At 40.9% G+C, this 25041-nt stretch overlaps 1 protein-coding gene across 4 annotated transcripts in view; it reads right to left on the bottom strand.

Moving 5' to 3' along the window:
- The window catches only part of DPP6 (dipeptidyl peptidase like 6), a 539231-nt gene that overhangs the window by 69948 nt on the left and 444242 nt on the right, over positions 1–25041 (bottom strand). For all 4 annotated transcript variants that reach the window (XM_015619741.2, XM_015619742.1, XM_015619739.2 and 1 more), the window contains exon 8: positions 10578–10698. In XM_015619741.2, the coding sequence (XP_015475227.1) occupies positions 10578–10698 (121 nt within the window). The remainder of the gene's footprint in view (positions 1–10577; positions 10699–25041) is intronic.

Genomic DNA, 25041 nt, shown 5'->3' with positions numbered 1-25041 from the left:
GAGTAAATAATTTCTTGGTGTAGCTTATATTCATATGGCCAGTACAGTTGCAGAACCACCTAGGACACCTCAGTACATCACAGGAAGTTCTATGAATAAAAACACAGAGCACTTGATAGTTTGTTTTTGGTACAATATGACACCACTCTCATTAAAATCTGAAAAACACTTTAAAAGCAAAAGACATCCTTTCAAAATACAAAGTTAAGGAACTTTTTAAGAAGAGGTATTTTAAATAACTAAAAATAAAACACAATATTCAGCTTTTAGGAGCATTTTGTGTTCCTGTGCTGTTTGGTGCTACTCAAAGCAATGGAATATTTTTTTCCAGTGCAGAGTGACATGCCAGGACTTTTATGGTCTTAAAACTTCTTATGGTTGGAGAATACAGCACAGCAGCTTTTCAGTCATTAAAAATAAAATAAAAACCAAATAAAATAAATGTGGTATTCTAATCCCAATATTTTTAGTATGCAAACAGTAACACAAAGTGGCTGAGAGAGGGTTCATTTAGCACCAGAATGACACAGGCAAACACAGAAATGACCACGATCCTTTTGGAAGAAAAGAACTGGGAAGAATGGCAACCAATCCAGGTCTCAAGGCTCAGCTGTGCTGTGGAGATAGTTCTCAAAGTAAGAAACCTGTTTTCAGAGGAAAGAGAGGAAAGCAGGCAAAGAGGCCAGGCAACACACAAGTGGTTGGGGCTGTTCTGGCTGGAGGCTGCAGAGCTGAGCAGACATCTCAACATGGGTTTATTTTGGTTTTACCCCTCTGCAGTGTCTGGCAGTGCCTTGGTGGGCCATGAAACCTGGCTCAATACATATCCCTACCTCCAGACTCTGAGAAATCCTGGTGGATGTGGGCAAGAGCTGCAGAGAGCCAGACAGCGCAGGTCAGAGCAGTGCCTGCTGCTCTTTGCCATGGATTTGAAGGAAAACATCTACATGTTACTGCCTTGCTTGGTCTCCGCAATCCTCATCCCAGGACAGGACTGAAGGTTTCAGCCATCCTTCTGGATTTGTTCCCTGCTGTCCCACACTGGCTGCTGTGCCCCTGTGTGTGGTGTTTGCTGGCACCTGGCATCCCCAGCCCGGCACACAGCAGCCAGTGCATCTCTGCACAAGTATGTTTTACTGCTCAACCCACACAAAAGCTTCAGGATCATCTTTAAAAGCTGCCATTTCACCTCACTTTTCTAATTACTGTTAGCTCTGTGGCAAAGCTTCCCCTTAGACCTGTACTCGTTGAAGACTGGAAAGCAGCTGGTGCAGGAGCTGCACCATATGGTAGTTCCTTATAGCAATGTAAACTAATTGAGTGTTGAGGGTGATAGCATCCCTGGATGCTTTATCTTTTAGGCACTGCTGGAGTGTCAATTGATAGTTTTAAAGATCTGCCCTAGCTCTTCAGTTCTCCTGACAGAGAGCAGAACCCAGCCAGAGTCAGCTCCATGTCCTGGTTGGTGTCAACACTGCAGTCACCACTGGGCTGCTTTGGCACAATTTGAAAATACCCTGCAGTGTATCACCCCCATCCCTCATGTCTTCAAGGTGTGAGGCCCCATGGAGAGCTGCTAGCTGGGAACACTGCTGGGAAAAGCAGTTTTGATTTCCCAGTACCAGGATCTGAGCATGCTGCTCATCGTGCCTCGCACAGAGCCCAGCACAGGCAGGAAAATGGAAGGCTGTTGTTCACATACAAGGATTTAACCTCTTGCTTATTTCACATACAAAGATTTAACCTCTGCTGGAGGCAACAGTGGACTTGAGCTCTGTGGGGTTCTCCCAGGTTCCCAGCTGGCCCTTAGCAGTGATGCACCCCTTGAATTTCACATCATTACTCCTCTGCTCTCCCAGTCACAGACCCACTCTGACCTCTGATTGCTTCCAGATGGCATTGGGATCTGGAGTTGTGGATCTTAAACTGTATTTCAATTTGGTTCTTTGTCTTTTTTTTTCTTTCTTTCCCTTTAAATTAGGGAAGCTGATGTACACAAATTATAAGATGACTCGTGTCATAATTTTGGATATTCTTTTCATTTCCCTGCTATTATACAACAACAGACAGGCCAACACTCTGCTGAGAATCACATATCTCAGCAGAATTTCTATCCCTTTCATGTAGCTTTCTCTCATTCTAATTTGGACAGAGTACATTCATTTTTGTTTTTTTTTATTTCTTAAGGCAGATTATTTTATCTTTATTCAGGCCAGGGAGCAGTGAGACAAATAGGAAAGCTAATTAAACAGCCTGTAGCTTTTGCACTGGCCCCTTAATTTCCAAAAGCAAGGCTGTATCAACAAAGAAACCTACAGGAAATTAATTTTTAGGTCAAATTGATGGAATTATACACTAATATAAAATTTCTATGACTGTCTTTCAATTTCTTTCTTCTTTCTGTAATCACTTCTTGATTGTAGCACTTTGAAAACATTAAGCTTTCTTTCTTCCTAACATGTTTTTCAAATAAATGTTCATGGACACCCTCAGAAGAAGAAAATGACCAATTTTCCTTAGGGAAATAATGAGGCACATATAAATTTATCATGATAAAGAGCTCCATTCCCTACAACCATCATGTACAAGCAGTTTATGTGCATTTACCCTGTTGTATATATTGCTATATGTTGTATAAAAACAGGCATTCTTTGTAATCTCAGAGCCAGAATGTCTAACTGCAAAGATATCAGAAAAAGACATCAAAACTATACATAAGATCATAAAATTTTAGCTCTAGAAGAAGCCCAAAGAAGTTCTAATCCCCTCCTTGCACTGAAATAGGATTGATGTTTATCTCAACAACCCATGACAAAAATCTGTTTAATTCACTCTTGATAATCCCCCAGGACAGAGATCCCTGCAGTATCCCTGGGAACCCTGCCCTAACAGCTATATTTCCACTTTAAAATACTGTACATCATTTTGGTACAAATTAATTAAATTATTTTAATCTCTTACAATGTTCTACAGCCTGGAAGACTCTTACAAGTGTCACAGCCCCCCAGCTCAATTCTACCAATATAGAAATGATGCATTTTTGTTTTACATGCAGTGAACCTGATCACCTAAATACATTTTTTGTGTTTTATACTATCAAACCACAGAAATTATTCTATGAAGGAAGAGCATGGCTTTTAAATTCAACTGGATTTGAAAATAGCCTCTAACATGCCACTCTTTATTTTCTGGGAATAAGAGTGTTTTAAGATCCCTCCTGTGAGACCCTGATAGTTGGACATAAAGCACAAATACTTCAGCAAGACCCTCTCATTCAGCTTTGTGGTGCAGATCCAGAGCAACACCATCAGCTTCCATGGAGTTCTTCCAGACTTCAACTTAGCATGGCATAGGTCAAAATCTGTTCTGCAATATCTAAAGTACTGGTATACTAATTAGTCATTAAAAATACCAACATAATCAGAAAATGAGGACACGGCTCTCCAATAGACGATTTCACCCAAGGCCACTGTAATAAAACTGGTGCAGAGAACCAGGGTGCAAGCAGAACGCCACAACAGCTCTGTTATACAACTCACAATACACCATTTTTTGGAAATATTTGACTCTAGTGATACAACACCTATTTTGTGATACCTACCAGGGCTTCAGGGCAAACAAAAACAACTTCACTCACTGAACACCTCTTAAGGTACAGGCAGCTGCTGGCTGAGCTGCGACATCAGGATGAACAACTGGCTTCCTTCCACTACCCCAAGGAGATCACTGACCACAGTAAATAATATTCTCTTTTCCTTCCAAAAGCCATCCTGAAGCCTGAATGATGGTCATCCAAAAATTAGAGGATGACAGGTGTTGGTTTTGGCTGGCATCCTCCTTCCAAACAACCTTCTGCAGAAAGGGAAGGTTAAGGACTGGGCTAGAGCTGGCAGGGTTTCTCATGGTGCAGTGCTGGATTTTGAAGCCAGTCCAGGTAACAGCAGATTTTAAAGTTTTTTCAGGATCTTGCTGATTTCTAGGCAGGCATTCACAATGTGCACTGTAAATGGTTCAATTTTCCCTGACTTTTGCCAGCTGAGAAGGGCCAGAAGGTTATTCCTTGTGATGCAATCTGTAATGGGAACTTCCTTGGGACAGGGGAACCTGAGGTGATGGAACTTCTACAGAACCTTTCATGACATCATCTGGTGAAATTTAAGACTCTTTTCCTCTGCTTTAACATGCATAAAGCAATATAATGTGGCATCTAGTTCATCTTCCTTGCAACAGAAATTTATATGATAGAAATATCCACTTCAAACACATGGCTGAGGTCAAGAGCTGCTCTTCATCCTTTGACTGCAACTAAACTGGGCAGATTTTATGCACATTTGGTATAAATCAGTGTGCACATAATGGTGCACAAAAATCCACTTTCAATAGGCAGCTAAATAAAGGCTAACTGAGACTTGGATGGCCCCAGGTGGTGCCCAGCAGCTGCATGCACGCAATGGACAACACTGAATTGTGTCCAAAATGCCAAACAGAGGAAAACTCCCTGTTTTACTATGGGGACATTGTCACTGAAGCACCACACTGCTTTACTTTACCTGAGCAAGCACACAAATGAAGGAAAAAATTCCACACAGCTTCCCCCAAACCCCCTGAAAAATATCAGCACATACTTGAGAGAAAACTAATTTGTTTTAGACTTGCATTTCTGGCACTATCACTGTAGTTTCCCAGTTTCAAATCTTTCCCAAATTCCCTTTACCCTACAGCAGCTGCGTAGAATTGCAAATTTACCCACATCCATGGAATATTTTCCTTGTGACTGAAAATATGAAAGTTCTTAAAATTTTCATATTTTCTCTATATTCTCTGTCCCAATGATTCTTCACATATCTTGTCAAAATAGAATAATCTGTAGTCCCATTAAGGATGGTTTCTTTCACTGTCTGCAGCAATAGCTTCTGTATGGCAAGAGATTTATTTATCCAGAGTATCTTAAAAAATGCAGTGATGAGTCAGTCCAATTCTTCATCTCATTCTCCCCCACCAGGTTTTGAAGCTTCTAATTACTGGGAAAGGTTAGCCCTGCCTGTGAATTATGAGGATATGTCATCTCCTTCTCTGGTGGCACTAAACAGGAGCTTCAGGACATACTTGCTTTCAGGCTAATTATGAATGCTCCTTTTTACATTCAGACATAATTTGATCATCAAAGTTCCCACTTCCAAGCAGAAGTTCAGCATTCTCATGTCATACAATGAAAAACGGCTTCAGCAGACTTACTGACTGGTTTCCCAGTACTAAGACCACTTCCAGAGTCTCAGAATTAATATTTCTAAACATAAGAAATATGTCTACTTCACTTGCTTGAAATGCTATAGGCATAAAAGATCCTGCTCAAAATAACTGATATTTGATTTGGCAGCTCCTGCCAGGCGCTGCACTTCCGAGACCAGTCATACATGTCTAAATATACCCTCTGATATTTTTGTGAGATGCTGATTAAATTATGGAAAAGATTTTTCTTTATTACTGTGTTCTCTTCCCTCTCTTTATAAAGTGTACAAAAAGAGCAGAAGCACTATTAGCATGAATCAGCCAGCAGCTTTGGATGTGTAGTTCCCATAAGCTCGGAGAGAGTTTCAGGGAAATATATGTGAGGGGAAATTGGGAGCCTTTCCTAGATCTGGCAGAAAAAAATTCTGCAGTTTCATTGTCTTAATGACGATGACATCCTGGCCTCTCCCACCAGGTGTCACTGCGAAGTCACACAAGAGGATCTGCTGGTGATGATGCAAGACGCAGACAAAATGAAGATTAATAAGGCATAGGAGTCATCTCTGAAAAAGAGTCTTTTCTTTTCCCCCTCCTCCTGGTTCCTAGCCAAAAAAGAAAAACAGCAACACCACTGTGCATTAAGCTCAACAAAGCAGAGTATCAGTTTTAAAGGATGACTGTGTAAAGCTCTTACTACTCAAGAGATTTAAATGTGTGTGGTGGCAGCTGGGGCTGGGGCTTGGCTGCCAGGCATGGGGCCCTCTTGATGTCTGAGGATGAGGAGATATGTCCCAACCATGGTGTCAGAACAAAGTCTGGAATGGGGATTCTCAATTTGATATGATCTTGAGATTTAGAGACTTCCAAATTTAGAGACTGTCTCTGTTCCCCTGATCCTCTGACAGTGGCATGGGACAAGGGAGTAACTCACAAGCAATTGTTATTTCTTAACTCAGTTCTTAATTTTTAATTCACATGCTATTCTTACCTAAGTCCCTAATAACCACAGATATGTCCCACAGAACAAGCTGCAAAATTGTTCCTTCATTTTTCTAGTTTCTACTCTGGTATCTGAGGACACAGGCAGCAAACTCCTCATGTCACACTTTATGCATGGCATTGGAACATCTATTGGTGGAAATCCTTCCCTCCCCTGCCAGCAGTGACAGAACCACACACCACTGTGTCATGTCCTTGATTTCCAGAACACAGCACTAGATGCTATCCAGCTTTACCTGTGAGCACAGACTTGCTCAAAGGAGACCACACCAGGGTTTTCTAGAAGTGCAGCCCAGAGAAGGTCCCTAAAGGGACCGTGACTTACCCTGCTGGGCTGCTCCTGGTCTGGCAGTGACATACCAGTATGGAGGGAAGTCCTCCTGCCCCATTCCCCAGGAATCAGCATCACACAATCCCCAAATCAACAAATTTCCAAACTGCAACACAGGGACACCTCAATCTTCTTTTGTCACCTCACAGAACCATGGAGGTGACCTCCATCAGACTGTCTTGCTGCCACCCTTCCTCACAACAGCTGAACAGCCTTTCCAAGTGCTTGATAGCAAATTAGGACACTTTAATTACACCCTGACAGAATTAACTTCTGTGGAAGAGTGCTCTAAAAAAAGCATATAAATGAAATTAATTTTACTTGCAATTTACTTTTTAAATGCACATTATTTTTAAGATATTACTACTTATATGCAGAACATATAAATACTCTTATCTTATTGCTTTGGAAGTCCCTTTTGCTACACCACCACTTGCTTTAAAATAATCTGCAAGACTTATTGTTGCTAAAACATATTCTCAAACCAACAATGATCATACAGCAAACTGAAATAAAAACCACTCTTTGCTGCTGCTATGCATTTAAATGTGTAGCTGATTTCAGCAGCAGAACTTTAAACTCTGTTTTATAGGATATCACTCGATTTTAGTACAAGCATCTATCAGGCACAGCTCTGAAAATGTTAAGTCAGACTATGAAAACATTGTCAATGCTTATTTTAGTAATAAACCCCATGCTTAATCTATGCTTTCATGTTATAGTAATCTATGTATCAATCTATAAACTTCCAGCTAAATGCACTAAGTAGATTAAGCTCTGATTGATTTGAAATGTTTTTCACTATATTATCAAAAGTCTACAGATCAGCAGAAATACCTCGAAGAAATTTTTTCTCCTTTGGCAGATTTACAAAAGCAGAGCTTAACTTGAATTGAAATGAACTTCTGCATTTTTCCAGGGCAAAAAGCCTGTCAAATTTACTCTAGATCTGCTGTGCTTCTGGACTTAGGAAAAACCTGTGATTAACAGTGCAGCGTGTCTGTATTGTGTCGTGACAAGAGCCATGACATTGTGAAGGGAAGGGTCCCCCCGTGTCTGCCACACCTGTGAGGTGTCAGGAGTCACCCCAAAGGGTGGCACTGCTGGGCTGCCATCCGCAGAGCTCACCGAGCAAACAGAAAGGGGAGCGGGGGATTGCTCTTGGTGTGCTCTTGCTACGTAGATAAAACTCGTTAAAAGTCATCTTCCTCAAATAGAAAACACCGAGTTTTATTTTCTGAGCTGCATTTTGGGGAAGTGAGAAGCAGGTTGTGAGCTGTGACAGAAACCCAGCGGGCGCTGCGAGGAGGCTCTGCTGTCGCTGCCAAGGGTCACAGAACTTCAGCAGCAAAAAGAGCATGGGAGGGAAGAGGAGTGTGCTGAACTCTCTGTGATCCCCATTCTCACAGCTCTTCTTGCAGACTATCTGCTGGAGCTGGCTGCACAGATGGAGGGAGATTTCTGCATATGCTCAGCACTCATCCTGCTAGAGCGCTGAGATGCAGCAGTGCAAACAAACACGGGGCTGAGCGACCCACCCAGCTCGGCTGGGGAGGTGGGGAAGGCATGGTACAAACCACAGCAGCAATGGGTGAAGAGCAGAAATAGTCTTGAGGTGGTACAGTTCAGTCTTTGCCAAGTTTTCAAGCCTTTCCAGTCAGGTAAGTTCAGATTTAAAATGCTGTCCAAGTTTATCCCACGGAAGAGGTGGCATCCAAGAAAAGGAAAGACTTTGGAAAAACAAAGGTGGTTGTGTGTTGGCAGAGTATCCCAGGTTAAAGCTCACTGGCAACCGTAGCTGGATTCTCTTGGACCCCACTGGGGAGGTGTCTCTCATTTCTCAACTGTCCTTATCCATTTATCCCTATGGAATATCCAGCTTCCTCTGGATCCTGCTCCATCCATCCGTGCATGTAGACAGCTGCTGTCTGAGCACTGCAGACCCAACAACACCATGATCCCACAGCTTGTTCAAGCACCTGGCACAAGTCCTCAGTCCTGACACCAGCCCCAGGTTCACCTCCATGAGGATTGCACCAGTAATGACAAGAGAAGGAGCTCAGCTCACACAGTTCATCTCTGGATTTGATTTTGGATTCCCATTAGTTGGGAACGTTTAAATCAGGTTTTCCTCTGGGACCTTCTCCACCTTGCTTGTGAAAGAAGAGAGTTATTTAGTTTAATATAAACTGTATTAGGACACAAAGTGACATTTCCAAATCCTAATTTCTTTCGAACACACTCCCAGTGAACAGCAGGTTCAGTGGTCCTGATCTGCCTCGTGCCTCACAGGTTACAGAACCTGGCTTGGGATAACCAGACTGGTATCCATCACACATTCATTCCTTACCCTAGCACATTAACATAAAGTTAACAAGCAAATTCATTCCAGAGGGCAAACCTGAAAGTCAATGTCAGCCAAGAAATTGCTTGAGCAATCCTGTAATTGAATAAAAATATATGTCAGCAAAACAAGTGTCATCCTGGGCTTGCTGGTGCGCTCTGGGTTCACGGGCTTGACAAACTCCTCTCAGCGTGGTGCTGTGTGAGACACTCTGCAAGGAGACCTGATGTACTAAATGATGTTTATCAGCCAAATTTGGGTACTAGTAGGCACATTTGACCTGCAGAGTCAAAGAGCCTGCCCACAACTTCACCAGCAAATTAACAGATAAAGTGAAAGAAAATTAGCATTTTCTAACTTCTTGGCCACTTCTCTGGTTGCAAAGTGCTTTCACAGCACAGGGAGGACATTTACTCACAAATATGCTGTATTACAGTAGAAACATGTCTTTAAATATAAAAAATAATAAACCCCTGAGTATCAGATTTTTCCATGTATGTGTTTGATGAGTTTGTACACTGATTTATGGGATCAGCATCTTTGGGAGGGCCAAACAAACTCATTTATTTTAATTCCCTCATTTCTGAGTCCAAGGGCCCCTGTCTAGCTGTGATACAGACCAATTTAAGAGTAGTGATTCCTGTTTTTACAACAATTAACTGTTAATGGCATTTTGTAATCTATTCTGTTCTATTAAGCCTCAAGAAAACTGGGATCAGCCAACAGAACACAGTTAATAGATGTATCTGGAAACTTTCTCTCTGTAGAGATAAGAAAACCTTGGGACTATGCTGGGACCTGTAGGACAAAGTGTGACTTTAAAGAGAAGCTGTGTCACAGGAAAGAGACACTGCCAGGTCCAAAAGGTGATCCTTGTGAGAAGGAACTGCTGGCAGCAACAGAGAGAGGTTATGTATGTTTTAAATAAATAATAAACAAATAAATACATATATACATCTACATCTATGTGTATGTATGTGTGTGTATTAAAATTTTTATTCTTTAAAAGCTGACAACAACCCCCAGAAGAACTGGGGGTGGTGAGGATCCTCTCCTAAGCTAATGAGCAGTTGAGATCACTTTTGAAGCAGCTGCTCAACAGACACCGAAATGGGCATTAGCCAGCTGAAAGGATCAATGAAAAGCAGTGCTCCAGAGATGACCCTCCACCCTGTCAGGCCCATTTTCAAGGGAAAGAAGCCAATTACTGGGGTCTGCTTTGAGAAATTCTTTTAGGTGGCAAGGCCCAGCTTCCAAGGCCCACCTAGTTCTGTGGAAAACAGCTAATCAAGTAAAACTGTTTCCTCGCTTTTTCCTTGAAGATAGAACCCCTTTCCCTCCCCATTTCAGTCCTTTTTTGTGATTTGAAAACTGGCACATCCATGAGTGATTGCAGGTGCCATTAAATAATGAAGCAGTTCTGTTCATTAAAGCCCAGTGATTTATTACCTTTGGACTAAGGGAAAGAAAACAGCCTGAAAAGAGAATTCTTACACCATTTCACATTATTTCCAGTCCAGCACATCAGACAACTGTTAGAATAGCAGGTTTTCAGCTCCGTGGTCCACCAGTGCCCAGAAATTCAATCCTGGATGTCTAATTCCAACAAGGTCTGTAATTCTAGACTGTAACTTAAACTCATGACTAACTGCTGGCCTAAATGTTGTGTCCTACCTTCATACAGCCAGTCGCTGAGCCCATTGAAAATAACACCTTCCTTTCCTGTGGAGACCACTCGGATGGCTTGTTTCCCCACATGGGCACAGTAATAGATGTTATTCTCAAAGATAAATATCTGATTTGAAGGAAAAAAAAAAAAGAAAAAAGAAAAAGAGAACAGCATTAAGCAGCGGCTCCAGCATAAAATGTTGCATTTTGCTTTTACAATAATTGGCAGTAAAGAATCACATATCACAGTTTTATGGCATCTTTTGTCAAAAAAAAGGATTTCCACAGCTTGCCTCCAATGCTGTCAGCTAATACAAAGATGCTAATTTACAACAAACTGAAGCCTTGGTGCTTTGATATGAGCTTTATTTCTCTCACTTCTGTCTTCATTTCAGAAAATGGACAGTTCAGTTAGAGGGCATGAGATGGAGAATGCCATTGCTCAGATTTTGAGAGTTCTTAAAGCTATTGCTGTGAAATGCTCCTGTGAATCAAACTCTTTATTTATTTATGTTTAAATGCTGATCAGGAAGTAAAGCTTTAGCCAGCCAATAATAAAAATATTGTTCTATGGCAACAGTCTTTATTACGTGGTTAAACTGTTCTGTGTTCCTCTGTCATATATAGCACAATTCCTGTCCCCTCACCCCAAAGTGAAGCACATCTTGCTCTAAGGAGAGTCACAGAATCACAGAATCACTTGGTTCTAAAACACTCTTAAAGTCTTTAAGGTCCCTTCCAACCCAAACCATTAACCCAGCACTGCCAAGCCCATCCCTAAAGCACATCCCCAGTGCCACACCTACACATCTTTTAAATACCTCCAGAGATGATGGTTCCACCACTGCCACAGACAGCCTGTTCCCATGCTTGACAGCCCTTTCTGTGGAGGAATTGCTCTTAGAATCCAACCTAAATCTCCCTGGCACAACTTGAGGCCATTTCCTCTTGTCCTACCGTTTGCTCCTTGGGAAAAGAGACTGATCCCCCCTTGCTACAGCCTAAGTGTAATTGTGGTAATCAGGTAATTGTGGAGTGATGAGGTTCCCCCTGAGCCTCCTTTTCTCCAGGCTAAACAATCCCAGCTCCCCCAGCCACTCCTCATAAGATTGGAGCTCCAGACCCTTCCCCAGCTCCACTGCCCTTCTCTGGACATGATCCAGCACCCCAAAGTCTTTCTTGTTGTGAGGGAACTGAACACAGGATTGGAGCTGCAGCCTCACCAGTGCCCAGTACAGGGGGACAATCACTGCCCTGGTCCTGCTGGCCACACCGTTTCTGACACAGGCCAGGATGCCTTTGGCTTTCTTGGCCACCTGGGCACACCTGGCTCATGTTCAGCTGCTGCTGACCAGCACTCCCAGGTCCCTTCCTGCAGGGCCACTTTCCAGCCCCTCTGCCCCAGCCTGCAGCACTGCCTGGGGTTGTTGTGACCCAAATGCAGGACCCAGCACTTGGCCCTGTTGAACCTCACACCACTGGCTCCTTTTGTAGACAGGCATCACATTTTCTGACCTCTGGCCAGCTGGACCCTCCCCAGTTAGCCAGAACTGCTGGTAAATGATGGGAAGTGGCTCAGTGAGCACTTCACTTCTGCCAGCTGCCACAGAACCCTTGGATGGATCCTCTGCATCTTGGACACTTGTGTGTGTCTAAGAGGTGTGGCAGGTCACTGATCCTTTCACCTTATGGGAGCTTTATTCTGCTCCCCAGCCCCTTCTTTAATATATTTTTAAACTCTATTCAAACTGAAAAGATGGACTGAATAGGGTATCAGTAAGCTATTTAGACTGAAATGCAAACTGTTAATATAATTTAGTAGACATTTATAGATGGGTTTCTATACACTTGAAGATATTGGAATAAATGTTATGTATCTTTAACACAATACTAGAAAGCAATTTCTCACATTATGAAAAGACAGAATTGGGAAAAATATTTGCTTTCATCTTGTGTTTCACATCCTATTATGGTATATGTTTCACCCAAAGATGAGCTGGAAGCATTCCAGAAGAAAGTATAGATCTTAATTTAATTTTGGCAGGAGTTATAACAGGTTTGCCTAAAGGTAAAAATTATTACTGAAATTGTAGCTTACTCTTCTTCCTTTTAAGCTAGGAAGAGCTGAATTCAGTGAATAGTTTTGGAAAGTAAAAAATACATTGTGGAAGATATTACATTCTCTTTCCTACCTTGAATTTTAGTAAGCAGAGCAGCCAGATAAGGGATTCCAAGTAAAGAATTTTATGTATTAGCTAATCTGCATATGGGGAGGTTGTTGAAGTTTAAATGTGCATAAAAATAGTGAAGACTAAGCAGAATAAGATACTCAGGGTCCAAATAAATCCAATTCTCTGTGTCTGAGTACTAAATGTGCTAAGGGGTGCTTGGGTAAGAGCTCTTCTGTGACAGGCACACAATCAAGTTTATTTATTCAAGTGATGCCACCCTTCCCTTACCCAGATTCTTCCAGCAAAATAAGATTTGCAATATTTTGTACTATATTAATGTTTTATGAGCTTACAGGAAAAATAAAGAAGGTGGATTGCCAACCTGTTCCCGCCCTTTCCCTCTTAAAATATTGCAATGTTTCCATCTTCACTGTTTGGCCTTTCAAAGCTTCATTGCACTCATCAGGCTGTGTGAGGTATCTGGGAGCTGCAGTGGAAAAATAATATAGTGCTCTGACTTCAAACTGTATCCCATATAATTCAGAGCCAAACTGCAGCACCTCATGGAGGTTTAAAAATTATCCTCCTAACTACAGTGCCTTGTACCCTAAAAACGTCAACCATAATCAAGATAAAAGATAACTGAAGCAGCACAAGGAAGATTTCTGTGTAATGTATCTTATAAATTAAGAAAAAGCATTTGGACTTCTGTTATTCATCAAGAAAGAAATGTCTTTGGATTACCTCACATCCCATGTTAGAAACATATTTGAAGTTATTGTGAAATACCTCTGTAACCATTTTTACTGTTTTGGTTTCATGGCATTAAAGAAGTGCTTTCTATCAAATGATCAATCCTGTCAGCTAATTAGAGGGTAATAAATTTCAGTAAAGAAAAAATAGTGAAATTATGTACAGACATGACTTTTACATTACGTTATGCCAGCTTTGCATAGCACTCCTAGACAAATTTAAAACGATGACAGAAGGGATCAAGCTCAGTTTTATGCCTCTCTGTATAGGAGATAAAGAGCAGAGCCCAAACTTCTGGTGTTTTCTCTTTTGGTGTGCATATTTGAGCAAGACTTCAACCCAGACATTCTTGCAATATATGTTCCTTAAAATTCAACAGTGAACACAACTACTGGCATGGCAAACCAAGCTGTGCTAAGTCAGGAAAATCCCTGTGTTGAACACCATGTCCCTTTTCATCATGACATTCAATGGAGAGGAAAGTGAAGATATTCTGGAAAAAGTAAGAAGAATGGAAACATCCCTACATAGATGGAAGAAACAGAAATTGCTAACTCTACAGAAAAAACAAGGAAGACAGAAGTTCTACAAGATAACAGAATAAAAAGAAAAATGTATTTTCACCATTTTATTTCTCAAAAACAACAGGAAAACCAATGAAATATAGAATATTTTTTCTAATGGAATTAGAATTAACATAAGGAACTTCTTTCCACTGGATCTAGCAGAAGACCTGTCTTTCTGCTGGATGCTTTAACAGATGCCCAAAAGATTAAACACTTAACAAAAATAACTGGAACATCTGAGGGGATTAAGATAAAGTTTGGGGTTTTTCAAATGCATTCACTTAATCCCAGGATAATAAAAATCAATGGAGATTTTGCTGTTGGCTTTATGTGGCTCAGGATGTAACTTTCAGCTATAACCCCTTCAGTCTCAGGTATCAGCACACCACTAACTCCTGTGCTCTGGGAAGAAATCTCTGCCCATTTGCAACTGGTGTTAGAACCCATTACCCCAAACCATTTGTCATCCTTGCCCAACACAACTAAAACTGGAGAAAAAAATATGAGGCAGATTGGACCACAAGCCCGAGACAGGAAGAAAAGTCAAAGCTTATGTATCCAGTAAGATAAATTTATACAGCAGGGTAAATATTTGAACTATCAACAAATTAAACTTAATTCACTTCAAACATACAAAAGCCCTAACGACATTGATTGATTCAAGGGTTTATTTAAAATGCTTTTGCAACTGCTTAAGGACTTCTAAAATAATACTCTCTACCAAACTGACCCAGAGTGGTAGTCAGCAATTATGCTGTATTAATTAAAATATTGATACTTTTAAATGGATTTATTTGTGGATATTTTCAAGAATATAATGAAAATAATATCCTTAAGACTTAAAATGTCACAGTGACCAACTATTTTGAGTAGGTGAACACTACACACACCTTTACAGTTTGTTAACACACCTTTCTTCCAACCAAAGAGGAGTGTGAAATTTCTACTTCTCCATAGATCAAAAGAAAATAAATTCATACACACTAATCTGCATTTTTACTGCTCCTATTTATTTTCCAGCTGTAAGGTGGCATTCTAAGTTTATGTTCTCTTTACCCCACAATTTCTAATATATAACTTGTCAACAGAATGAGCTGCATCACTCAAAATTCTCATAAACTTAATGCCTGGATGCTTATTACTTTAAGTTATTAGCACATGGAGAGGTGTAAATGTTTCCCGCAGGTAAAAAAGCACCTTTCCACACTGCAAGGCGAGCCCCCAGGATTTATCTGTGAGACAGACAGATACCATGGACAGGTTGGCACCTTGCCATGGAGAGTCTGATCAACAAGAGCTGGCTGGCCTTCAGGTACAGACAGGCACAAAGCCTTTCCTTGGCTTTCCTCGTGTGCTGGCTTTGGCTGGGGCAGAGTTAATTTCCTTCCCAGTGGCTGGTACAGGGCTGTGTTTTGGATTTGTGCTGAGCACAGCATTGATAACACAGAGATATTTTTGTCATTGCTGAGCAGGGCTTACTCAGAATTTTCTGCTTTTTGTGCTGCCAAAAAGGAGGCTGGGGGTGCCTGGGAAGATGGGAGGAGGCACAGCCAGGCCAGATGACCCAGAGTGACCCAAGGATCATCCCAGACCATATGGCATCATGGTCACTACATAAAGCGGGGCAAGAAGAGGGACGAGGGGAACTTTTGGAGCAATGGTGTTTGTCTTCCCAAGTCACTGATATTGGGGTATCTCATATACTCCTGCTCTCCTGGAGATGGCTGAACACTGGCCCAGACACAGGAAACAGGGAATTAATTCCTTGTACTTTGCCTGTGTGCACAGCTTTCCCTATTAAACTGTCTTTATCTCCACCCACGAGTGCTCTGGGTTTTACTCTTCTGCTTCTCTCCCTGATCCCACTGAAGTAAGAAGCTGTGTGGAGCTTGGCTGCTGGCTGGGGTTAAATCATAAAACCTATTTTAAATTCAAAATCAGTTTAATCTTCCTTTGAGGCTTAAAGAGACCAGGCACAAAAAGGAAGATGCAGTGAGTGGGGAAATAGAACTACAAATAAAACACTATTCTCTCCTCATCAACATGATGCATTTCATCGTTTCTTGTTTTTAATGTTAAACCTTTATCTTTTCTCTTTCTGCTCTTTTGTTGGAAACCAGTTTACCTGAGAGGATATTCTAAATAATAATAAAAGAAACAGAATAATTTTAAAACTTTTTGCACCTCTCAGAAACACTTGTATTTATTTTGCAGAACCAGTAAACAAAAATAAATCTATGAAAAGTTACAGACCTGCCACTGGTCAAAGCTGAGCCCATTGGGGACACTGCTTGTGCATCTGTACAAATGTATTTATAAAAGGGTAAAAGTTTGTATATATGTGAGAGGAGTGAGGAAATGTGAGAGAATCAGCCTTGCAGATGCCGTGGTCAGTGGATGAGGAGGGGCAGGAAGGGAAGGTGTATTTATTTTTGTTTTATTTCTCACTCCCACAATTCTGTTACAATTAATTGGAAACTATCAAATTGATTTCCCAAATCGAGTCTGTTTTGCCCTGATGACAAGTGATCCCCCAGTCCTTAGCTCCCAGGAGATTTTCATAGAATTTTCTCCCCCAGGCCCACTGAGAAGGGGGAGTGATAGAGCAGCTTGGTGGGCAAGCCACCACAATAATTTAAATTTAAATTAATTAATTAATTTTAAGGGATTTAAAATCCCTTTAATCAAGGACTTTTTTTTTAAACTTTTCTTATTTAACTTCTTTATTATTCTGATACTTCCTCAGAAGAGTCCGACTCCTGTTCATTTTCTTTTGGGTTTCAGTGATAGGACTGTTTTGTGCTGTATATTAACTATCTCCATATTTATATGGTATTATTCATCACATTGATCAGAAGGTCTCTGGAAAATACACAGATTTATCTGGCCAATATGTTCAGGAAGTGGAAAAGCATAATGTCTTTATTTATATGCTAAGTAGCTGGCTGAGGTCTGTAACAGAGCCACAGCTTGTAAATGGGGTTTGGAAATGTCAGATCATGGACATAAGTAGTTCTGACCATGTTCAAACCCTTCCTGGAAACACACAAACAGAAAGACCCCTCCATTCTCTCCACCATTTCTGGTGCTCTCTGATCCCATCCAAATATTTTGGAGATATCCCTTCTTAAGCTGGTTTTGTTTTTCCGCTGCCATATGAAACCTGGAAGCTGAGGACTGTGGAAATGAAAAGCTGCAAAGACAGAGATTCCCTGCTGTTTGTTCAAGTTAAAACCTGTCTGTACCACCCAGAATTAGCCTGGGCCTGTCCTCATCCATGTAGCATCTTGAAGCAGATACAATAATTGTGTTTTCATTTTGTGATGTGAAGGAAGTGTGATGAGCATTGTAGCAGGAAGGTCTCAATGTTTTGCAGTTACTGCTCTTTCATCAACTTCAGCAGAAAAATCTGTGATCAATTCAAAATCACTTCTAAAGCTTGTTGCTGATTGATTATGCATTATTTAATGAATACCCTGTCAATTTCTTCTTTTGAGCCTCATGAAATGCAAACTTTGATGTTCAAATAGCCGTCATTAATGTATTCTGTCATTAGTGTTTTTCCTAATGCATATGATGTGATTACACCAGCTCTTATCGGTTCTTCAAAAAGGGTAATAAAATCATAAACTGCTCCTCACCAGTGAGCTTGTATAATAAGATCTAGTATTTTAATTAGACTTTTCTTGTTGCCATTTAAATATAGTTTGATAGCAGGTGATAACAAAGATGCAAGACAAAAAAATTCAAAATATTATTATTCTCTCCATCAATTGGTCCATGTTCATAATTTAGGAAAGAGCGAGATACAATTATGATGGAGGAATTAGACAAAGAATTCGTAAATCAACTTTTTTCTTCACAAAATGAAAATGTCATTATTAAGACCAGTGATTACACAATTAAAGTCTTCCACACAATCAGAACATTGCAGAGAATCACACAGTAATAAAAAACTGACAGAAGCTACAGTTGCAGGTTTTCATACCAGGGTTTGTCTTTGTTTTAATTCAAGGTACAAAGCTAATTCCTTAAGGCACCAGGGTTTAGAAGACCTAGCAGTTTCTGAAGGTATGCCACAAAGAGATAAAGCTTAGTTTAATTTAAATTTACCTTGCCCAGACATAGGCAAAGGTAATGTTTACGTCAAAGTGAGGACTACACCTGTTCAGAATAATTCTGCAGGCAAGCTTTCAGGAAAGAGAAGCTGAAAAAAAACCCCAGGGGACCACTAGAGCCAGAGAATACAGAAATGAAGATGGATGCATGTAAGAATCATGCTGATCCATGAACACATCAAAACCAATATTCATGACTTGTCACTGGGGATGGAAGACTTTAACACATCTGAGTCCAGTGGTGTAAGAAGGCTGCATGGAAATCAGTGCAATGAAAATAAATGCCACTGCTTGTGCAAGGTAAACCACCAGAACCACTGCAAAAGTCAGACAAAAATCTGCTGCCTTCTGTGGGCTTGACTGCACATTTGGGAAAGGAAGTGTAGAAGAGTCACCACTAATAAATCATGCAAATCTCTTTTAGCCACATGGCTTGGAAACTGCCAATAGACTTTGTAAAACAGACATTAAGAACTTTGCTTTCATCACACGCAATCAACAAAGCAACCAAAATGTCAGAGAGAATGGGAAAAGCATTCCCTCATATCTTCAAGTAAAGAAACATTTCCTATCTATGTGAGCAGAGTCTTAAGGGCTCCCCAGAGAGGATGTGGCTCTCCAGGTGTGCAGGCACATCTGGCTGGGGCTGGGGGAGGTGATCACAGTGCAGGACATGTGAATGGGTGGAGGAAGGAAAGGAGCACTGGGAGCGTTTGTCACCAGCTTTCTGGTCAAGAAGGAGATGTGCCCTTCTTCATATAAATGGAAGAAACCTCATATTCAAATACCTGATCCTCATGGGGGACTTTAACATTTATCTCCTGGAGGGTCAATGGCACAAGCACAATAACCCAAGGTCTGTAGCTCTGTCCTGACACAGGTGATGAAGGAGCTGATGGAGATGCTCTGCTGGACCTCACACTTTCAAACCATGAGAAACTGCAGGGCAAGGTGAAAGCTGGGAGCAGCTGATGCTGCACACACTACGAGGTGAAGAAGTTCAGGATCCCAAGAGGAAATATGGAAAAAAAGAATAAATTTATCTGGAATTTAGGAGAGCAGACTTTGGTCTATTCAGAAACTTGCTTGGAAGTATCCCACTTGGATTCTCTCTTAGGAAATCAGTAGAGTTTTTAAGGTTTTGTGGGTTTAAATGTCTTAAGACAATCCAAAATTGCCAAAAGTAATACTTGAGATAAAGTTCCACATAATGGACTATAGAAGGAATGGCAGATTTCTATGATATGGAGACACATTTCCCAAATTTTTCCTTTTAAACTGTGTACAGAAGAGATTTTTTTTCCCTTGATTCTCCCAGCTTAAGTCTTTCAGTGCATTAATATTCTTCTCATTTTTCTACAAGTTTTTTTATATTTTTGACATTGCATCATTACAGATGCTGTGCATTTCCATTTGTATTCTGTGAGCAGGTTAGACCACAACATGCATAGATTCTAATCACACCTAGAATCTGCCAAAGCACAGCCAAATAAACAGTTATCACAATTGTGGAGATTTAAAAATATACATTTCAAGAAAAAAATGTGCTGTCCTATTCTATGTTCTTCAGGGAAGGAAAGAGGGTTTGTTTCACCTCAGCAAAAAGAAAGAGCCATGTCTGCTTGTATTTCATTGCCCTGTATTCTAATGGGGTTATTTTAATTTATAACTGCCTTGTTATATAAAAGAATGTAATAGTAAATGTACCATTTAGTATGGAACTCTGCTTCTGCTTTTAAGTTCTGCTTGATGGATTATCATGTATTCTATAACCTAATATCTCTGATGGTTATGTAGGGCATGACTATAAATTAGATTATTTAATGTGAGATGATACTGTGTTCCATTTAAAATACTTTATTGTGTTATAGAAAGAACACCTGACTAAGAAGAGCACAAAGATTATTTGTGTCAGCATAAAGGAACTGGCAATTGGGAATTAGGATTCCTCCAGGTGCACATCTGACCTTGGACAGGGGATGGTCACTGCAATATTCCTCTTTAATTAGAAGCTTGTTTGTGGAAACACTCAACAGCTCTTCCAGCAGGTGAGGAGGAGAGCAAACAGAATTTTTCATGGTGTTTCCTCATCTCTCTGGTAAATGGCAGCTTCTGGGGAAGGAGAGACCAGCTCCACAAGCCAAGGTGGCACACTCCACAGTCCCTTGCTCAGTCCTGCTTGTGGCATGTCTGTCACTTCCCCACACTCAGCAATGACTGCTGCTATCTAAAGATCAATATTTTCATGGCAGTTTTCAGGAGCAACACTTTTCATAAGCACACATTTCAAAGGACATCACCCACCAACCACTGATTTGCAAGATGCCAGGAGCCCTTATGCACAGACAAGATGATACTCCTGGCAGTTAGATGTCTGAAATGAAAACTGCCCTTAACAAAGAAGAGTGGTTCAAAATCCATAAATCTCAGCTGAAATTCGAGAAATTTCTGTAAAAGGAGGGAATTACCTTCAGTGGTACTGACCCAATGTTTTCCTGCTAGGAATATTGTACACCAACAGGTGAGGAAATGTGGTAACATATAAAGGAAGAGAATTCAGTACTTTCCTTGTAGAGGAACAAAATGGTGAGTCCCTCTAAGCTAGTAAATCCATGGATATTTGCATTTCTTGTAAGGACACACTCATTTTCCTTAATGCAGCCTGTGAATGTCAGCCACATTTAATGCATCGATTCTGTGAGTCCATTTAAAGGTAGGAATTTATTGCTGTAACTTCAGATAACAAAGTGACATATAAGAAATCACAGAGGAAGCCTGTGGCAGTGTCTCACCCCCAGGGGAAATACCTGCATCATCCTATGCCTCATTTTTGGGTGTAAGGGCAATTACTTTCTGATTTACTGGTGGAACTTCTATGGCAAATCATCAGTTTCATTTTGTCCTCTGAAATCTTTCACGCCCACAAAAAGAGCAGCATCCTATTTTAAATAAAATTACCTACATCTTCCATCAGTAACATTTATTGCAGCACCTTCAGTTATCCTAAATACCTTGCTCTTTTGCCACCTGATGAAGATCCCAGGGATGCTGGGAGGGGAAGAGATGTAACCATTTCTCAGCAAAGAACATAACAGTGACTGTGCCAAAGCCTCTGTTTGGGGAACAAGGACCCAACACCAAGCCCAGGGGTGACAAAGGAATGACAAGGATGTGCAAAGTTAAAAATAGCACACTGCTGCCACTTTTACCAAAGAGAAATCATCAAAGGAATAAAACCCCAACAAACAAAACAAAACAAAACCTAAACACAACACTTTTCCAGTGGAATTATTTGAATAAAGTGAGGGGAGAGGGGAAAGGAGCAAGTTCTCCAGGTACTCGGTGTATATGTAATGTATCTTAGTGAAATTTCCCTAAAATACATCATATTCTGACACTCAAGAAGGGGATGAGGAGATGGCACATTATTATGCTGAAATTCTTGCTTTTCAAGAATGCAGGGACCATGTTAAAATCTGTGTGAATATCTCTCACAATGCTTAAATAAAGCTTACATAGACTTTGGGGTGGGGAAGAGAGGGAGACAGGGCAGAAGTCTTTTTTCTTGCAACTAGCAAGATAATCAAGCAAGATAAGCAAGCCAGAATAATTACATACAGTAGGCCACAGCTCAATATTGATTCAGATGTCATTGCAAAAAAGAAAAGGTGAGGGAACAACAGCTTGAAAATAATGATGCAAAAATCTATGAAAGAATGATAGAGACAAATAGACCTACAGCAATTATACACAGAGCAGTTTAAAAGCCCTGCTGGATCAGGAACAACAGCAGATGATTCTGTGCCTCCTGAAAATGGTCCTCTTCCCTTGATATCTGTGCAGCCCTGCTGCCTGGAACTAAGCTGGTGTGACAGGCACAAATTTAGGCAGGGAAAAACTCTTAATTAGAGGAGTCACTCCAGTTTAGTTCCAGGTGTCATCACTTAACCAGAATTTTTTTGTATTTAGATATCCTAGTTGGAAAAACGTACTACAGCATTAAAAAAATGATAAGGGAGATTAAGGTTCTGGTTGTGTGCAGCAGGATCTATCATTCAAATGTTTTATATATTAAAAATCCAACGTTTCTCTTAATTGTATTGCACTTTTTAAAACAGCAATATTTATGACAATAAGTTGTTTACCAGCATCATCATTCACTGTTTGAAGGCACCTGCAAACCCCTAACATGGTAGGGGCTGAAAAAATCATTCCATATTTTTTCCCTGGCATTTGCATTTCCCTGAAATAGAGATTTCTTCTTGCATCTTCTGCACCTGCTGGGAAACTTAACTTCTGTTACCTTAGAACCAATTATAAACTTGATTGCAGCACAATCTACAAAAATAAGAGATAGTTCCTGCTCCAAAAAGAGTTGACAACTGAAAAAGACTTATTTCCTATGAATGCAGGAAAAATCTGTTTTGATCCTTCTGTGGGGCTGCAGTAAATGAAAGGACATACAAAACTTCCAGCAACCCCAATCTTCTTTCTGTATGTTTTTGGTACTTAAAGAAACTGTGGAAACAGTAATAACTGACTGGTCAGGAGAACCCTAAAAAAATGGTTCTCTTTGTAGAAGAATAAATACCATGATCTATGACAGAGTTGTTTTTAGAATTATAACTGCTGCCTCTAAAGTTGTGCAAAACTGCTTCTCCCAGCATCTGATGTGTCACCATTACCATTAATATCTGTCAGGATGGTTACAGATCCTGAATCTGAAAAAAAAGAGAAAATAGCAGCACAACAGAAGTGCTTCTGCTTTTGATATTGGAGTTTAACAGCTCCTGTGAACTGTATTTAGTGCTGTCAATGCAGACAAATATTCACTGCATTTTATTAGAGCAGCCTCCAGTTTCCTCCTTCCTTTTGGCAGCAGGGCCCATGGATATTCCTAGCTCGTCCTTAATGCAAATACTTCCAACCTGGATGTGCTTATTTGGGGATAACTTAGGTGAAAGCCTCCTGAAAGCTTTGGGTTTTTTGGGTTCCTTGAGCACCTCAGTTAAAGATGTGCACTGGACAATCTCTCACTCCCTGACTTGGGCTGTGCTGCCAAGAAAAGCAGCAGAGGAAACTTCTTCACTCTGCACTCACTTTTCTTGATGAATAGACAGGTCCAGGCCTGCCAGGCACACAAGTTTTACCAGGCTGAGCTCAGGATCACAGGCACCATTAACCTTTTCTTAGATACTGCTGGGGCAAATGTGCCACAGGAACATTACGTGAGCTCTCGGCATGTGGGCAGAGCCTTGGAACACGAGATGGAACATGGTGAAACTGGTAAAATATTCCATTAAGATCAATTAACAGAAGGTTTTATTTTTTTTTAAATTTATTTTTTTTTTGTGGCAAAATCAGAAGTGGGTAGCTGTTGAGTCATAGATGGCATGATCAGAAAAAGAGAAGAACTCCAAGGAGTGAAGATTCTTGTGCAGATAAGCACACCCAGAACAGGACAAAGGTACAGAATGACACTTTTTTGCAGTCCTGTCATGCCACCCACAGCCTCATATTGCTGGAAAGCATCACACAAACTGAGGATAGTACAGTCTGTTCACTAAAAAACCACCAAGCATCACGCTGAAGGCCAGTGGGCTGATGAAATGGAATTCTAAGTGTGGCTTTGGGCTGTCAGGTGCGCAGTGGAAAGGATGGATTTTTCCCATAGGCATTTTGCATAGTCATTTACACCCACAAATAGTGAATATATCACACAGCTATTCCAAGTTAACAGTGTTTTTCACTTATTCTGTAAGGGCAGAAATGATGACTCATGCTGTAGGACAAATGAGAGGAACGAGCCCTTTATTAACAGCCAGACTTAGGGAATGTGTTCCCTCTTGAAATTAGTGGCTCTCTCTAATGACTCTGGAGCTCACACTGGTGAGGGCCCCATTCTTCCAACAGCTTTGTAAGACTTAATCTGTCAAGACTTTGGCTGAGATCAGAGAAAAGCTGAAGCATTTTTCTGAGATGACAGAGTTGAGAGCTTTTTTGCATTCTGATCTTCTGACAGATTTTCTCTGATCCAGTATCTGCCATTATTTAAACAGCTCAGCTGGCATGTGTAGCATTCTGCAGGCTAGGAAGAAGTCAAGAACTATGCTCTGAGGACTTAATCATCCAAAAATTGGCATATAATTTAATGAGAAAGGACAAAATAAAGCAAGATAAATAGAAATTTCTCCTGGGAATATTCCACTATATTTTTAATTGCAGAGAATGCAGATCATTCAGGGCTCCTTCTATTTCGGATTTGTTTCTTTTTTGAATGATTAGACATGCAAGAGAGAAAGAGGTCAGGCACAGCAACCCAAAGTTCCCCTAGGAAGGATGAAATAGAAGCCTCAAAGAGAATAAAAATTTTGGAACCAAGCCCTCTTACTCTCCTGCCTTGCCTTTCCTTTATGCTGCCAAAAAAGAACAAACCAGGAGATTTCAAGGGGAAAGCTCTTTTATTGCCTGAAAATTGGGGTATCTTCAAGGTGATGCAAAATGCACTCGTCCTTGGCTCCCACCCTTCCTGGGAGCTGCAGGAGGGGATTGGACTGAGCCTGTGCCCAGGGGCTGACACACCAGAGCTGACACACCAGGACTGACACACCAGAGCTGACACACAGGGCTGACACACCAGAGCTGACACACAGAGCTGACACACCAGAGCTGACACACAGGGCTGACACACCAGAGCTGACACACAGAGCTGACACACCAGAGCTGACACACCAGGACTGACACACCAGAGCTGACACACCAGAGCTGACACACCAGAGCTGACACACCAGGACTGACACACCAGAGCTGACACACGAGAGCTGACACACAGGGGCTGACACACCAGGGGGTGACACACCAG

Source organism: Parus major, chromosome 2, assembly GCF_001522545.3.
Source record: "Parus major isolate Abel chromosome 2, Parus_major1.1, whole genome shotgun sequence".
Classification (NCBI taxonomy): Eukaryota; Metazoa; Chordata; class Aves; order Passeriformes; family Paridae; genus Parus; species Parus major.
This window is presented reverse-complemented; position numbering and strand designations above follow the sequence as displayed.